The sequence below is a fragment of the Macaca nemestrina genome, chromosome 1 (genome assembly GCF_043159975.1).
Source record: "Macaca nemestrina isolate mMacNem1 chromosome 1, mMacNem.hap1, whole genome shotgun sequence".
NCBI classification, from domain to species: domain Eukaryota; kingdom Metazoa; phylum Chordata; class Mammalia; order Primates; family Cercopithecidae; genus Macaca; species Macaca nemestrina.
Genome location: NC_092125.1, coordinates 178632752 through 178650783, shown reverse-complemented (window position 1 = coordinate 178650783; position 18032 = coordinate 178632752). Strand labels below are relative to the sequence as shown.

The 18032-nt window shown below is 54.3% G+C and overlaps 1 protein-coding gene across 1 annotated transcript; it reads left to right on the top strand.

Moving 5' to 3' along the window:
* Nucleotides 1–457: 457 nt before the first annotated feature.
* On the top strand, nucleotides 458–12239 carry LOC105495117 (transmembrane protein 61). The gene is made up of 4 exons (XM_011764345.3): nucleotides 458–525; nucleotides 823–949; nucleotides 5945–6294; nucleotides 11788–12239. The coding sequence occupies exons 2-4, from the start codon at nucleotides 935–937 to the stop codon at nucleotides 12053–12055; spliced, it is 633 nt and encodes a 210-aa protein (XP_011762647.2). The 5' UTR covers nucleotides 458–525; nucleotides 823–934; the 3' UTR covers nucleotides 12056–12239.
* Nucleotides 12240–18032: the final 5793 nt, after the last annotated feature.

Below are 18032 nucleotides of genomic sequence, written 5' to 3'. Positions count from 1 at the left end.
AGTGGGGAGCACTTAAATGCTGGTCATTATGGCTGAGAACGCCATCCTTGCCAGGACCTGGGGTCCTGGAGGGCCAGGAGGGCTTGCTCTCTGACTGCTGAGAAAAAGCAGCTTCTGTCAACACAGTCCGCAGTAAACACCTCGGCAAGTGACTTTCCCCTCTCTGAGCCTCCGTTTCCCTTTCTATAAAATGGGGGTGAACAGGACTGGGCTCGGGACTCCTAAGCCCTGTCCGGCTGAGCGCTAATGGTTCGGAGTTTGTCTCTATTCCCAAGCCCGCCCTGAAGCGCTCGCGGTGGGGGGATGGCCCCCAGGACCCAGGGCTCGGATCCGCGCCAAGGCGTTCCGGTCAGCAGCAGCCCCGCCGCTCCCCGGGCCCCGCCGCACTGGCAAACCCCAGTCCCCGCCAGCCCAATCGTGCTGGCGCTTTAAGGACGGGCGGGGCCGGCTGGGCGACAGCGCTGGACACCTGGTGCTGCCCGGAGCCCGGGCCACCCGGAGTCTCGGCGAGGACGCGGAGGAGAGGTGGGGCTGGCGCGGTCACCACTGGAGAGGAGGGCGAGGCCCGGGTCCCGCGCGCCCCTGGGCGCCCCACGGCAGCCTCAGAGCCCCGCGGGGAGCGCGCAGCCCTCGGGGCGGGCGCCGGGGGTGAGGCCTGGCTCGGTCCCTGCGCACCGGGTGCGGGCGGCCCAGAGGGCGCGGCTGGTGAGTCCCGGGCGGGCCCGGGATCCAGGCCTCGGTTTTGCGGGCTGGGGAGCAGGGCTCGGGGGCAGTGGCCAGGCCCCCCCTTGCCCCCGCCCCTAACACCCGCGCCTCCTGCAGACCCGAGGGTTGCCGCCGGCGGGGTCGCTCAGCCCTGGCGTCCTCCACCACCACACCTTCACCCGCGCCCGGCTTCCCGCGCGCCTGGACAGCGCCTGCTGCCCGCCTCCCAATGGCCCTGCCCCAGGTGGGTGGAAACGGCCTTCTCCCTTCTTTGCAGGCACTCAGCCCCTTCTATCGTCGACCTTGCCCCGACCCCTTCCCCTAACCTCGGTCACGGTGGCTTGGTGGGCAGAGTGTGGACACCCGGGGCTCTGCCTGGGTTTTATCTTGCTGGGTGGCTTGAGGCCATGGCACTCAGGACCTTAATTGGGGATGGTTTGGGAAACTCTTGTTCGAACAATTTGGTCTTTACACAAAGCGGCCTCTAAAGTGCCTTTATTGGAGCCAGGTGCAGTGGCTCACGCCTGTAATCCCAGCACTTTGGGAGGCTGAGGCGGGCTGATCACTTGAGGTCAGGAGTTCAATACCAGCCTGGGCAACATGGTGAAACCCTGTCTCTACTAAAAATACAAAAATTAGCCGGGCATGGTGGCACCTGTAATCCTAGCTGCTTGGGAAGCTGAGGCAGGAGAATCACTTGAACTCAGGAGGCAGAGGGTGCAGTGAGCTGAGATTGCAGGATTGCACTCTAGCCTGGGCGACAGAGCAAGACAGAGTCTCAAAAAAAAAAAAAAAAAGAAAAAGAAAAAGAAAAAGAAAAAAAAAGTGCCCTTATTGGTATGGAGTAGGACATGGAGAATGGCATGGTGTTCTGTCCTGGGTTTGTGCGGGAGTGGGCACAGGAGGGAGGCTCTGTCCTCCAGACTCTCCTGACAGGAGCAGAGCCTTTCTACTAGACTTTTAGTGAGGATGCTGCCCCCATGCCAGGGGGCAGATAATAGAGTCAGACTGGCCCTGCCACCAGTGAATAGATAGGGCAAGATGAAGGGCAGGGACAGGTACTAAGTACGGCTGTAGAAATAAAAATAATCATAATAAGAATAAATTTATTTTAATATATCCTCATTCTCAGAAGCAATATGGTGTTATTGTGCCCATTTACAGGGGAGGGCACTAAGGCGTGGAGAAGCTGGATCCTGCCAGTGTCAGAGCAGGGTGCATCCTCAGTCCAGCCTTGTGTCCCCATGCCTCACTTATAGCCTGCTGTCTTGCCATCTCATTTTCATTACCTGCTTTCCCCTTGCAGGCAGGGATTTGAACTCAGAGATGCTGGGCGGTCACAGAGCTAACAGGGAATGACCACTGTAGTCAGAGGGAGTGGTCAGTGGAGCCATTTGATCACGGGAATGCCGTCTGGCTAGAGGGAGGTGGGGGCAGCTGCAGTAGACAGCCTTCTGGGAAGGGGTGCAATGATGGCCCTGGATGGGAGCAGAGGGCGCTCCAGGTGGAGGGAGCACAGGTCTAGTAGAGGGTCCAGATGAAAGGAGTTTGGGTGAGAACACCCTGCTGATAGTGACATCCCTGACCTATAATAATAAGGAAAACAACCACTGCGCAACGGAACAGGCTGCCCTTCATCCAGTGGACATTGACCTTCTCAACCCCCCACTCCCCCAGGATGACAGGTTAGCATGTGCCCTGCCTGCTGTGGTGGATCCACATGGAAGGAGCAAGACCCACACAGAAAATGACCCTGACCCCATGTGAGAACATGCAAAGGGCAGTTGCAGGGGTTAGTCTGAGGCCTGGGAGGAGTTAAGCTGGGAAGGAGGGGCATGCATTCTAAAGAGTGAGAGCTGCCTGTGCCAAAGACAAGTACATCTATTCGCAGCATGGTCCCAACTTTCTATACTAAAAGATACTGATAGACCTAGCTGTACACACACACAGGGATTTGACTCAGACTAGACTTGGGTCCAAATCCAGCAGTAACCCTAGTGGACAAATTGTCACCCTATTGTGGTCACCAATTGTGGAGAAATTGTCACCCTAGTGGCCACAGTGTCTTTAGGACACAGTGCTGTTGTGGGGATAAAGTGAAGGGATACCTGTAAAGCGCTTCACATGGTGCCCAGCCCAGTAAATGCCCAGCCTGATAAATGCACAGCATACATCTGCTGCTGCCATCATCCTGTATGCAGGACAAAGGGGCAATGAACAGAAACAGCCACCTGGCGATTGTGCTCATCTCTGAGAGGCAAGATTAGTGGTGATTTGTATTTTGCTTTTTTTTTTTTTTTTTTTTTTTTGAGGAGTCTCACTCTGTCACCCAGGCTGGAGTGTAGTGCAGTGGTGCGATCTCAGCTCACTGCAACCTCCACATCCTGGGTTCAAGTGATTCTCAAGCTACTCCCGAGGAGCTGGGACTCCAGGTGCCCACCACCACGGCCGGCTAATTTTTGTATTTCTAATAGAGACGGGGTTTCACCATGTTGCCCAGGCTGGTCTTAAACTCCTGACCTCAGGTGATCCACCCACCTCGGCCTCCCAAAGTGCTGGGATTACAGGTGTGAGCCACTATGCCCAGCCTGTATTATTTTTAATTTTTATTATCTTTTGTGGTTTTCTCCTTTTTCCACAATGAGCAGTGACTATTGTTTGATAGAAAATAAAAAGTAGTGTAGGTTGCCCCATGCGGTCATGCCTAGGTGTGCGCTCCTCCAGTGCTGAGAACCATGCTGTACCTGGCTTTGGACAAGGTCCTTCACCTTTTTGGGCTCACTCTCCTCATTTGTAAAATGGGGCTTTTCCTCTGGCCTGCCCCTGTAGGGAGGCAGGTGCAATGCTAGGTATAAAGGGCTGTTGAGTACCATAACATACATGCAGGGGTTACTGTTCTTGATTTGCTTGTGTGTTTTGGTTTTTGAATTTTTTCCCCACAAACAGGTTTCTTCTCTTGACAGCCTCTCCTAGCTCTTTGACTTTGGGGATGGGAGACCGGGGATAGTCCCTACATGAAAAGGCTTTGAGCTAGAGACAGGAGGCATTTGCGCCCTGGACAGATTCACAGGAAGAGAACTGCAGGTCATTTATCAATGGAATTTCTCTATTTGCATCCAGAGGTCTAGGGGTGCAGAAAGATTGAGGTCCACTCCCAGAGCCCCCCTTTTACATGTGTACATTCTGTCACACACACACACACACACACGTGTGTGTTTTTAAACACATTTGGTAACATTCCCTTTTGAAATGTAAAGTTTCACCTGCTACATCTTGAACATTTTCCATGCCCTTTAGCTCCCATGGGATCATGGCTTTAAGCGGCCACACAGCAGTATGTCATTTGGATATATTGTCGTTGGCTGGGCAAGCCCCGCTTGGAAGGGATTTGTGATCACTGAAGCCTCCCTTTAAGGTCTGTGGCCCCCGCTCCCTGCTTCACTGGCTCAGCCTCTGGAAGAGGAGACAGTGCTTCTGCAAATCCTCCTAGCGGCCTCCTAGAGAGCCTGCCTTTTATCCGATGAGGAAGCAGGCCCGGGGCAGGTGAGGGGCTTACCCCGTGATACAGCTGTAGAGGGGGAACCAAAGCCAGGACTGTCCTTCATGTCCCTGTGCTGTGGCAGCTGGAATCCTGCACTGCCTCCTCTCTCCTAGCTCTTCACAACTGAGGGTGGATTTTCACCCAACCAGCATGTATTTATCCAGCAACACTTTCTCTCAGTTCAGAGGATCTATTGAGCAGTTATTATGTGCTAGGCACTGAGGGGATATAGTGGTAAACAAGGCCCATGTGGACCCTGCCCTCAGGCAGCTCACAGAGCGCGGAGTGGGACAAGTGAAGCAGAAGTTAAGCACAGGTTTCTGCTGTGGCAAAGGTGGCCCAGGGCACTCAGGAGTTTAAAGTTAAAGTGTCTGCAGAGAAGGCTTCCCTGGTGAGGCTGAGCTGAGCCTTGAGGGGAGCTAAGGGGAAGTTACAGGCACAGGGACTGGAAGGTACAATGGGCAGCCTAGAAATTGGCTTTGGGGACAACTCAGACCTAGGTTTCAGCCTCCTAAGTCTATGTGATCCAGGGCCAGGACCCTTCCAAGTTTTTCCCCCTTGTGCATTCTTTTATTTAATTGAGACAACGCTGTATGCATAATTTAGTATACTAAGTTGAGAAAAGCAAGATGTGATAAATGTTTCCTCCTCTTGTTAAACCTTTGTGCTGAGCTTGATTTTTTTTAAAAAATGGGCTAATATTAATTATTCATTCTAGAGATTATGCCATAGTTTACTCACCATTTCTTTATCATTGAACATTTTAGCACTTTCCAAATTATGGCCATTATTAATAAGGCCACAGTGAACATATGTGTGTATGTGTCTATGTGTGTGTGTGTGTGTGTATGTGTGACAGTCTCACTCTTTTGCCCAGGCTAGAGTGCAGTGGTGTGATCTTGGCTCACTACAACCTCTGCCTCCCAGGTTCAAGTGATTCTTCTGCCTCAGCCTCCCGAGGAGCTGGGATTACAGGCATGTGCCACCATGCTCGGATAATTTTTGTATTTTTAGTAGTGATGGGGTTTCACCATGTTGGCTGGACTGGTCTCGAACTCCTGACCTCAGGTGAGCCGCCCACCTTGACCTCCCAAAGTGCTGGGATTACAGGCGTGAGTCACCGCACCCAGCCTGGAGAACATCTTTTTCCACAAAGTTTTGCTCTATGTTGTGAATTTCGGCCTCAGACTCTTCAGTACCCTCTTTCACACTTGTTCTGGGTCTCAGTATCTTCCTCTGTTCAATAACAGTGTCCATCTCACAAGATTGTGACCAGGTGAAGTCAGGCAGTGCATAACCAGCAAGCCCCAATCCTGGCAGGCCTGGAGGTTCCCACACGCCTTCACTTTCCTCTTTCCCAGCTTCCTGTGTGGTAGTCAGGGTGGGGAGTCTTCAACCCACCAGGCAGATGGGGCCCCTGAGGCCTGGAGGGAGGCCCTGAGTGAAAGCGGTCACACTTACTGAGCTTCTGTGATGTCCCAGGCATGGTGCTGATATATGTTTACCTCTGACCTTCAAAATAGCCCAGCAAAGTCAAGGACATCATCTCCACTTCACAGATGAGGAAACTGAGGCCCAGAGGAGTTAAGTGACTTCTCCAAGGTTGTACAGTGACCTCAGGCAGCTGAGGATTAACACCTGGCCTCCAGCACCTTTCATATGGCCCATTTCCTCTTCTCCCTCCTTCTCTGTGTCCAGATGTGTGACGGGAGCCACACGGCCTCCACCCTCCGCTATTGCATGACGGTCAGCGGCACAGTGGTTCTGGTAGCTGGGACGCTCTGCTTTGCTTGGTGGAGCGAAGGGGATGCAAGTACCCAGCCTGGCCAGCTGGCCCCACCCACGGAGCATCCGGTGCCCGAGGGCCCCAGCCCCCTGCTCAAGTCCGTCAGCTTCGTCTGCTGCGGCGCAGGTGGCCTGCTGCTGCTCATTGGCCTGCTGTGGTCCTTCAAGGCCAGCACCCGGGGGCCACCCCGATGGGACCTCTATCACCTCTCCAGAGACCTGTACTACCTCACTGTGGAGTCCTCAGAGAAGGAGAGCTGCAGGTCAGCAGGGCAGGGTGGGGCAGCGGGTGGGGATCACAGGTAGGGGCCCAGTCACACCAGCCCACCAACCAGCATTTGTAATTCCAGCAAATTCTCATGGGGTTCCTCCTTTGGACCAGGCTTTGCCCTGTGCCCTGGGTACATGGAAGCTGATCAGTACAACCCTGAAGGAGTTTAAAGCCCCATGACAGAGGCTGATGATGACAAACCGGAGTAGGTAGTGCTGTGTGAGAGAGGCATGTCTTCTAAAGACATGGAGAAACCCAAGAAGGCTTCCTGGAGGAGGTGGCAGCTGAGCTCAGCTTGCTATGGGACAGAATAGCAGAGGGTTAAAAGCCTAGACACAAGAGTCAGACCCACTGGACCCTGTTCTGGTTCTATCACAAACTAGCAGTGGGTCTTTGAGTAGATCATGCAATCCCCCTAAACTTTTTAATTTCGTCATTTGAAATAAAAAGGACTAATAGCAACAGCAATAATAGCAAACCCCTCTACAGTACCAGCCATGTGCCAGGCACTGTTCAAAGTGCTATCCCATACTCCCTCAGCTGATCCTTACAGCAGTCCTCTGAAGTAGCTACTGTTATGAATTCCATTTGTAGAGGAGGAGATGGAGGCATGGAGACACTAAGTAACTCAGTCAAGGACATCAGCTAGTGTGTGTCAGAACCAGGACTTGAACCCAGGCAGTCTGGCCTCAGAGTCTATGCTCAACGCCCACTCCCTACTTCCGGTGACACTTGGGAAAATTAAATGAGATATGTATGTTGAGCTTTAGCCCAGTGCCTGGAACACAGCAGGTGCACAGCAAATGTCAACTTTTCCTCTAGTGGACATGGTGGAAAAGAGGCATTTTAGGCAGGTAGAAGAACATGCACAAAGGTATGGGGATGGGGACAAAGTGTTGCATGAAGACAGCGTCTCTCAACCTTCTGTTTTCATTATCGGTCTCCCCACCCTGCCTTGTGCCATCCTTCTTAGGCTTTCTTTTTTTTTTTCAAATCCTCCTCCAAGAAATTGTAATACCCCAGATACATTGCGTATTTGTTTATGTTCTATATGTGTATCTGTGCTTTATACATAAAAAGAGTGTTACTCTCCCCAAAAACCAGTGTTTGTCCTGTTGAGAATGCATGCATTATGCATGCCCTTTTATGTACTTATTTATTCAACAAAGTACAGAGTGTGCCTATGTGCCAGGGGCCTGTGTACATCACCTCCTGTCCTTCTTTCTATTGCCTCCAAGGTAAGAATGACTGTTGTGTCTGCAGAAAAGGAAGGGGAGGCATAGCTAGAAAGTGGCAGGAGCCTGCTGGCTGCACGGCTGGCATTCTTCCCCCCGCATCAGTCCTAAGCCCTGGATCCCTGTGTGAGAGGGGCTAAGCCAGACTGCTGTGAGCTGGCCTGGGACCTGGGACCTGAATGCTCTTCCTCCCTGTGTTAAGAGGGAAAGTGTTGTCCGAGTCAAAGAATGTAGGAGCATTCCTGCTACCAGCCTGTGCCTTCTTAACGCTAGAGATGATGCAGTACAGTCGGCCCTTTCTGTCTATGGGTTCTGCGTCCATGATTCAACCAACCATGGATCCAAAATACTTGAAAAAAAGAATTGTGTCTGTGCTGAACATGTACAGACTTTGATTTCTTCTCATCATTCCCTAAACAGTACAGCATAATAACTATTTACATAGCATTTCCATAGTGTTAGATATTGCAGGGCCTTGGGGACTCTCCAGCCAAACCCTTCACTTCTCAGATGAGAGGCCTGAGTCTCAGAAAGACCAAGTGACCTACCTGGTCATACAGTGAGTTAGTGGTCAGTTGGAACCAGGTGAGGCCCCAGATGCTCTGGACCAGAGCCTGCTCCTCCCACCCAGCCGGATGTGAGTGCAGGGGCTGGGTGTTGCCTGTACACACAGCCATGTTGATGCAACAGGGTCTAGGCACAGCTGCGCCTGGCAGGTGGGGCCCCTTGGCCCTCACTCCCAGTGGGCCAGGGAGGAAGCCCACCCAGGAGGCCACAGGGTGATCCTAGCCCATCGAGCTCCAAGACCCAAGTCGTAGACTCAGAAACTGTGTGGCGGGGGGTCGAGGAGGCTGCTTTTGCTGGCGGTGCTCTTTCCTGTCCCGAGGCTGACCCAGCCCAGCCCTGCTGCCTGCAGAGCCCAGCACCTGGCCCCCATGGGTGGCTACTCTGCTATTCTTGCTCCCAGGCACCTCGGTCTCTGGTGGTGCCCGCTGTGGGTAACTCCAGGTCAGAAACAAAACCTTCCTGGGCTGATGGCTTGGGCAGGTCCCTTCCCCTCTTGGCCTCGGTTTCCCTGTATATTCATCTACTTATTCTTTCATGCATGTACCTAATATTGATTGAGCACACGGAGGTACGCTGGGTCCTATTCAGAGAACTGAAGTGCCACAGCTGGCAAAACAGACAAAGCCCCTGCCCTCAGGAAGCTCATATCTTCAGTGTAAGTCCCCTTAGTGAGGTGACTGGATGTGGGGCCTCCAGTAGTCCCTGCTCTTTCTTTTAGAAGCTGTGTGTCCTTGAGGATGTTACTTAGACTCTCTGAGCTGTGTCTGACACCTCATCTCTCAGCTGCGGTGACACACCTTTTCCCTATCATCGCTGTCAGGCTCAGATGAGATGAGAGTTAGGGAAGCGTACATGCTGTAGCTGGTACACACACCTGCTTTCTCTGCTATTCCTGTTTTAGTTTACAATGCACCCTCATGCCCACTAGATTTGAGCCTCAACTGCTTATGAGGTAAGTATAAGGATTGGGTCCATTTGACAGCTGAGAAAACTAAGGTGAGGAGAGATGAGGTAGCTTGGGGGAAAGGTGTGATGGGTGGACTTAGCTTGAGCATTGCTGTCAGACGAAGCTGGGACTTTGCCACTTAGCCGACACATGGCCTTTACTCATCCATAAAATGGGTGTGGGCCTCTACCCCCGAGGGTGGTTGAGAATATGAAAGGAGATTAGAGAACTTAAGTGTTGGGCAAATTGTGTGTCATCCTTTGCCCCACTCCTCCTGGGTTTGCCTGACTCAGCTGAAGGGCAGTGGAGCTTGTGCCAGGCCCAGGTCTTCTGCCCCAACCAGGCTGCAAAGATTAGGGTGAGCCCTGGCCTCCATGGCACTTCCTGTGCAGGGAGACCACTGTGGCAGGACTGCCCCACACAGCTGAGAGGCGCCACATCCAGAGGCACCATGAATGGGGCCCGCTCCCAGAGGGGTGTGATGCGGCTGCCCTGCTCACTGAGTTCCTGGCATCCTCGACTGTGACCTTGGCGACTTGGAGCTGGGCGGGCCCAGCTGGCCACTAAGGTGGCAAAAGGTGGTGTGAGGGCCGCTTCACATCTGCCCTCTAAGCAAACTTCCTGCTGTGGGCAGAGCTCACTGGCACCTGTGCCCTGCCCTGCCAGCTGTCACCTGCTGGGATGGCCCCAGGCCTACCCAAAGCCTGTCTCACGTGTCCAGGCTTCTAAGCGGGGCCGGGGCATGGCTGGGAGGTGAGCAGGCAGGAGATGGGCCTCTGGAAGCTAATTACTCTCACTTTTCTGTGTGTTGTGAAATGTTTGTTTTTCATTTTTTTCTTCCCCTGAATCTGAAAGGGGAATTATTATCCTCATTTTACAGATGAGGAGAAAGAGGTTCAGAGAAGGTGTGAATGTGGTCCAGGTCACACAGCAATAGAACCCAACTTGCCTGCTGCCAGGGGCAATATTATGTATCCCGCCCTCATCTGCAAGGATGCTGGGAGCTTGGAGGAGGGTGAGGACAGGCACCGTCTCAGCTTCCTGGGCTGTCTTCCAGAGAAGGAAGCGAGGTCTGTGAGAATCTGTGGAAGCACTGGACATGGAGTTCTATGTTTGGGACTCCTGGCCGGTGTCCCAGGGATTTCTGGCTGGTGCCCTGCCCTGTACTGACATACAGGCTGGGGTTCAAATCCAGGGTCCCATCAATCTGCTCCATCACCCTGGTCTGTGATTGGGAGCAGTGAGCCTCCCAGCAGGCTGCTGTGGGGCTGCAGTGGGCCCAGAAGACACATTGCCAGAGAAAGTCCAGATCTCCAGTGGGTGTTGGGCGTTCACCTGAGGGGCAGCAGCAGCCTCCCAGCATGGGCCCCTCCATCAGCCCCTGGAGCTGAGTCCCATCTACTGCCTCTTCTGTTCCCCCGGCTGGCCTCTTGCCATTGGCCCTTCCTCGGTCTAGACAGTAGGACCATAGGTGTGGAATAAACTGCTTCCCAGCAGCTCCAAACCGAGGAGCCTGGCAAGTGACTCAGCCTCTCTGTCTTGTGGAGCCTGCCATCTAGAGGCCTGTGATAAGCTTTGCTCCCCCACCCATTCCCCACAGGAGCCCCTTGAGATTCTGTTCATAACCCCACTTACATCCCAGGCACTGAGTGCTGCCCTGCATGAGCACATTTAACCTGCACTCTGTCCTGTGAGGCAGGTGCCACTATTGTTCCCCATTTTACAGGTGAGGAAACCAGGCCCCATGAATGGAATTAGAGACCCATGATCTCCCAGCAGGAATGTGTCCAAGCAGGGAGGTGAACCACCAGTGCCCAGACTCATAACCACCCTCAGTGTTGGAAGGGACCTTCAGGATCACCCCCAAAGCAGGAGCAGCCCACACCTAGGATCAGTGACATTCCCACCCCACTCCCCACTGTGTGTCCCAGGTGGGAAAGGGGCATTGGATCCCCAGAGATGACCCGCCAGGGCTCTGAGGGGGCCGACAGCTGGTCTCGTTCCTATCAGCCTCAGGCTGCCGGGGGCGTGGGTGATCTGTCTCGGGGTCTGGCCTGCAGAACCTGGTCAGTGGAGCCGCAGAGAACCTGGTCTCTGCCTCAAGTCCCTGTGGGGTGGTTTAGTTGGCCAGGGGTGGGGACAAGAAAAGAGTCACAGGACAGTAAAGCTGTACAGAGATAGAGGTGGTTGATCTGGTAATTTGTAAGCTCTCCATCCCTGGAGGTATGCACGTAAAGATAATCACTTGGCAGACATCATATCAAAATCTAAAGCATCCAGATGGGCAGAGGAGTTGAGGTCTCCCATTCTGCCCTGAGCATCCCAGTTCTGATCTGGTAAAGGATATTTCAATAGGTGGGATCCTTTCTCTCTATGGACCACCATCACTCAATCTTTCAACAAACACCCCTAAGCACCTACCCTCAGCCCCTGAACTCTCAGTCACTGCCCTAGGGCAGGACTTTTCCTGCAGAGAGGACTTAGGAGGCACCAGGAGGTGCTGGGGGCACACACAGGGAACTAACTCTATGGAGCAGGGAGGGGGTGGCGGGAAGGCTGAGGGCCGAAGGGGCTGGCTCATGCCAAGTTTCAACTGTGTATATGGGGCTTTGGGGAGCCGCAAAGGCTTGGAGCAGGGTGTGAAGACTTCTCTGCCCCCAGCCTTTCTCACTGTCTCCCTGGCAGGCAGCAGGGTCTGTCCCAGCCCCTGTTAACAGCCTCTCTTCTGTTCCCGCAGGACCCCCAAAGTGGTTGACATCCCCACTTATGAGGAAGCCGTGAGCTTCCCAGTGGCCGAGGGGCCCCCAACACCACCTGCATACCCTATGGAGGAAGCCCTGGAGCCAAGTGCACCAAAGGATGCCCTGCTCAGCACCCAGCCCCCCTGGCCTCCACCCAGCTACGAGAGCATCAGCCTTGCTCTTGATGCCGTTTCTGCAGAGATGACACTGAGCACCACGTGCTCCTGCTCAGGCCTGGTTCAGACTGCACGGGGAGGAAGCTAAAGGCTCCTAGCGGGCCCTGAATCCAGAGACAAAAATGCTGTATCTTTTCCAGAGTCTCATGCAGTGCCTGGGCCACAGTAGGCACTCAACAGATGTTCATTGTCGAAGGCTGTTCTATTTGTCTATTGCTGTATAGCAAACCACCCCAAATTTAGTGGCTTAAAATAAATCCCATTTTATTATATCTCACGACTCTATGAGTTGCCTAGGCCCAGCTGGGGGTGTTCTGCCCTCTGTGGTATGGGTGAGGGCCGTCATCGGGGGCCCAGCTGGCCAGAACATCCTGGGTGGCACTCCTATGGCCAGTGGTGAGTGCTGGCTGTCAGCTGGGAGATTGTGTGCAGGTGAGAAAACTGGGGCCCAGGGGCACACATCACATTTATAACAAGAAGAACATGGCCTCTGAATTCAGACCACCTATGTATAGGTTCCACAGGTACCTTTTTTTTCAGACAGGGTCTCACTGTGTCACCCAGGCTGGAGTGCAGTGGCTCAATCATGACTCGCTGCAGCCTCTTTCTCCCAGGCTCAAGCGATCCTCCCACCTCAGTCTCCCAAGTAGCAGAAACCATAAGCATGCCCGACTAATTTTTAAAAATTTGTTGTAGAGAGGTAGCTTGCTCTGTTGCCCAGGTTGGTCTCGAACTCCCAGCCTCCTAAAGTGTTAGGATTACAGACGTGAGCCACTGTGCGCAGTCTGCCATGTACCATCTTAGTGACTTGGATGGGTGACTTTTCCTCTCTCCGCCTCAGCCTCCTCATCTGTAAAATGGGAATTAAGGATTCCCTCAAAGAGCCGATTTGTGAGGATTCAGTGAGATGATAGCAACTGACATGTGAGTTCACACTGATGCCGCCGTCAGTGGCTCAGTGCTGAGGCACCAGATAATAAAGGCAGGTGTCTTAGCCCTGAGCCAGGTGCCTAGTACGTGTACAGTAATTGTCAGTTGTATTAGTAGAGGTAGCCCTCCTCCACCAAGGGAAAATTCGGCCTCTGCTCCCATACCTCCTGTGACGGGAAGCTCACTACTTTTGCTCACTTTGCAGATGTGGGAGAAACATCTACTTTTGACCAGCCCCATTCTGCATCCCTACGTCTCTAGCCCATCCCACTTCCATGAAAAGAGGTGAAGTAACCTTCCCAGGGTCACACTGCCAGCAGGGGTCCAAAGGCCTGCGGCTTAGTCAGCTGGAGAAGGGTGGCATCCCCAGAGCCTACTGTGTACTGGGCCTGGTCCTCTGCCATCGTGTCATCTTCAGATGCCCTGCGACAGGTGGTGGTGTCAGCATTTGACAGGTGAGGAGCTAGCTTTGGAGAGGTAAAAATCCCAGACGATAAAGTCACAGCCGGTGTGGGGTCCTCCCACCTAGGCTGCATCATTGTCACAGTAGCCACCATCTGGTCTTGGTCTCTCTGCTTCTCCCTGAGGCCCTTGCAGTCTCTTCTCAGCCCAGCAGGCAGAGTGATCTGTTCAGACCCAGGTCAGATCATGACCCACCCCGCCCCGCCGCACCCCACCCTTCCCTCCCCCGCCCCGCCCCTGTGGCTCCCAGCTCACCTTGAATAATGAAAGCCCAGGCCAGGCACCATGGCTCACACCTGCAATCCTAGCAGTTTGGGAGGCTGAGGCGGGTGGATCATGAGGTCAGGAGTTCAAGACCAGCCTGGCCAAGATGGTGAAACCCCATCTCTACTAAGAATACAAAAGTTAGCCGGTGGCGGGTGCCTGTAATCCTAGCTCCTCAGGAGGCTGAGGCAGAGAATTGCTTGAACCCAGGAGGTGGAGGTTGCAGTGAGCCAAGATCGCACCACTGTACTCCAGCCTAGGCGACAGAGCTAGACTTCTTCTCGGGAAAAAAAAAAAAGCCCAGACACTGGTCTGGGGAGAGGGGGGCTCTGAGGCCTGATCTGAGCCTGTCCTCTCTCCTGACCCTCTCATCTCCTGACACTCCCTCTCCCTGCTCTCTGCTCCAGCCAGTCTCACTGAGGCCCTTGCACTGACTGTTCCCTCTCTCCTGAAGCGCTTCCTGGGGGCTGGCTCTTCAGCAACCTGGGGATCTCTTCTGACCTGCTCCCTCCCCCATCACCAAACTCTGGATGCCTCCTGTGCCTCCCTCCCTTCCTCTCCTTTACAGTCACTGCTTCACCCTCCCTTCTTGGTATTAACACAGGACAGTCTAGGAACCTGGAGGTGTAGGTGTGAAGTGACCTTGGGCGGGTTAGCTGAGTTAATGAGTTGCCAGTGTGACCAGGAGGCACCATTTTACTGGGCAGGCACTGAAGGGGCAAGGGCGGGGAGGGCTGGAAGCACAGAGAGATCTTTTCTGCCTTTCTGTCCGATCCACTCATCTGTGTCGTAACTGGAAGCCCGCAGGAGGGGCCATGACTTGCTCAAGGTCACCAGCATCATGGAGGAGGCTGAGTCAGGGGTGCAGAGGGAGACAGACTCCTGACCAGGCCATGTTACTGTCCTCTTCCAAGCCAAAGTGGCCTCGCTGTGAATGGGGGCTCCCCATTTCATGCCCATCGGCAGGGTGCCTGACCATGGAGCCACGTGAGGGCCAGCTCTGCCACTCTGCAGCCCCCGGGGGCACCAGTTTGCTTGCTGATTTCTTTCCTCCTGGGCCCAACTGTCCAGTTTCTTCACCTCCTATTCAGACCTCATCTTGTGCTGGCCACCAGAGTCTCAGATGACGGATCCTCAGAGCTCAGACCTCTCCCGTGCTTTCCTTGGGCCTCTCCCGGGCTTCTGTTACCTGCTGGGTGGGCTTGGTGACCCCGGCCCCTGGAGCTCTCCCCTTAAATCAGCCCATCCCAGTCAGAAATCCCTATGCTACCCCCTCAGTGGCTCATCACTGCTCACTGGGATCTTTCTCTAACTGAAACATTAAAATCTGGTTCTCGTCTTTCCCCTGCATAACCTCTGTGAAAAATGTCAGACACCTTAGCCCCAGCAGGTTTCCTGCCTGCATTTCCTCTCCGGCCTCTCTCTCCCACGGACACAGATTCCATCCCTCTATTCACATGAGCATCCAGAGCCTACCCTGTCCTAGCCCCTGGGGATAGAGCAGTGCTCAAAACAAAGTCCCCACTCTGTGGGTGCTTGAGTTCTAGCTGGGGGAGACAGACAGACAAGAGACAAGATAAATCACACATATAGTATGATGGGTGGCTGTGAGCACGATGGAGAAACATTGGGAAAGGAATACAGGGAACCCCTGGGGAGGCGATTCTGCAGTTTTATAGCAGAATCAGGGAAGACCTTACTGTGAAGGCAACATTTGGGCAAAGGCCTGAAGGAGGTAAGGGAGGGAGCCATGCAGCTACAGGAAGGATAGCACTCCAGGCAGAAAGAACAGCAGGTGCGGAGGTCCTGGGGTGCATGCGTGTTCCGGGAACAGCATGGGGCCAGGGTGGTGGAGTGGGTGAGTGAGAGGGGGCGTGGCGGGAGGCAAGCTCAGAGGATTGATATGCAGGCAGCGTGGGCCAATTATCCAGAGCCTTTGGGTCATCTTAAAGCATTTGGTTTTTACTCTGATGAGATGGGAAGCCGTTACAGGGCTCCGTGCAGAAGAGGTACATGTTCTGACCCAGTATTGGGGTTGCAAAGAGACTTCAGAGGTCAAGGATGGAAGTAGAGACCAGTTAGGGAGAGAAAGAGATGATGGAGGCTCAGACCCGATGACAAGCAGTCGTGAGGGGTGAGAAGTGATTGGATTTTTACATGTTGGAGGTAGAGCCCATAGGATGTGGGTGTGAGGGAGGAGGTGAGGTCGGTGGCATGGATCAGTAACTGGAAAGATGGGGTTGTGGGAGGGGCAGATCTGGGGAGGAAGACACAATGCAGGCAACCTGTGCACAGCACTTAGAGCTTTCTCGCCAGCCATGTGTTGGTGGGGGTACGTGCCTCAGTGCCTTTGCACATGCTGGCCTCTGTGCCTGGAAGGCTTCTCCTGCCCCATCAGAACTCCGTCTGCCTTCTCAAGGGTCCCTTCTGTGAATCTGTCCCTTCACCCCTCATTCCCATCTGTTCCTCTTTCTGTTTTGTGCACATTCGGGACCTCGCACGCATCGCAGAGCCATTACCATATTGTGCCCCAGAAGTTAGGATTGAACGCCATCCATCCCTTAAGCCCTGTGTTTGCGAGTTCCTAACCCTTCAGTGTCCCCCCACACAGTGGGGACTCAACCAGAGACTGCCTGGGGACCTGGGTGGACTCCTGGCTCTACTGTCTGTTCCCAGGTTCTGCCACGTTGGGTTGCTCGCCTTGCCTGCATGGGCCTCGGTGTCTATCTCTGTCAAATGGGCGTGCTCTTTCCTTCCCTGCCTCGGAGGTCTCCCTTGAGAGCCTGCTCGCAAGGAGGATCCCGAAAGCAGGGGTTAGCGCGCCCTCTGCTGGACGACGAAAGACTCCGCCCGCTCTGCTCCCCTGTCCCCCAAGTGGCCCGGGGGAGGTGAAATAAGGCGGGGCGCGGAGCCGGGGGAGGCACTGCAGGAGAGGAGGGGGAGCTGCTGCACCCGAACATTTCCAGCGCACCCTACACACATGTCCTTACTTAATCCCTAGCCTGACTCTGTGGAAGGGCTTAGGTGAGACCCATTTTCCTGAGTGCCTACTTGCTTCCTACTTGATACTGAATTTCTTACTCGTTGTTATCGTTTTATTTTGTTTTTTGTTTTGTTTTGTTTTAAGAGGAGAAGCGACTCAGAGAGAAAAGGGGCAAAGAAGGCTGGGCAGTGTAGAGGAAAGAAAAGGCGCGAGAGGAGGAGAGTACCCGGGTGACCGCGAGGCCTCTGAAGAATGGCTGAAGACCAGATCCATCTACATGGGGCTGGGAGGGGAGGTCCCGTCACCGCCCAGCCGCCCACTCAGCTGAGGGAGACCTTAGCCAGCCCCTGCCACTCCGCGGGCTCGGTTTCCTCGCCTGTGAAACGGGGGCGAATGACTCCAATCCCCGCCGCGACTGCTCATCACCAGGTCCGAGCCCAGCTGCCGCCCCGGGGGGAAGGGTCTTGCCCAGCGCCGGGCGGCGCAGGAGGCCCTGCAGGACCGCGGCTGCGGAGACCGTTCCCGCCGCGCGCCTGGGCTCCAGGGCCAGGCGGGCCGAGGTCCCTCTGGGCCTCCGTCTCCTTTCCAGAGAGGGACACCGGCTAGGTGACACGGGACTCGCCGAGGGACTCGCCGTTTCCCTTCTCTGAGCCTGTAGTAGATGATGATAATAATGTTTCCCTGGAGGATCCTGCTTTGTTAATAGTCACAGATTACAAAGCACTTGCCTTTTCCCATCCCCCTTATGTCCCTTCCCTGTACAAAACCTGGGAGGTGGCCTAATACCTACCCCCGATCTGCAGTTAACGAAACTCAAGCCCGGAGCAGAGTCACCTGCCTGAGCTCACCCTGAGAACCAGACCTGGACTTGACCTGATAACTCAGCCCTTTCCTGCCCCTCAGCCATCGCTCAGCCAGGGCCCCCGAGCTCCCTCCAGGACCTCCTCTGCCAACTGTCAAGTGCACCTGGACTCTGAGGGCTGGCGATGGTGGGTGTGGGGAAGGAGAAACCCCTGTTGGAAAAAGGCACTGTGGGAAGGACGACCAGTTAGAGGGGCAGCTGTGAGCACAGGTGTGGGGTTTGGGAACAAGGGCAGCCCTGCTGCTGGGAGGGGACAAGGTGATGACCGCCAACAGGAAATCCCCAAGCCCAGCAAGTCAGGAAGCCCAGCCAAAGCCTTTTATGCTGCATCGGCGATTTAACCCCATGTACACGCCAAGTGAACGTTCTCTTGAAAAGACCAGTGGTCCTCATTTTCCTGTAATCCTGTAAAGGAATCTGATTTCTTCCATCAGCCTGTCCCCAGGACTAAAACGCCTCATTAGTGTTATTCTTAGGAAGGTGTCTTCCTAGATCAGGCTGCAAGGAAATGGAGGAAGTGGCTATCCGTCACTCACACCCTGGAGGGGCACTAATTCCCAGAGC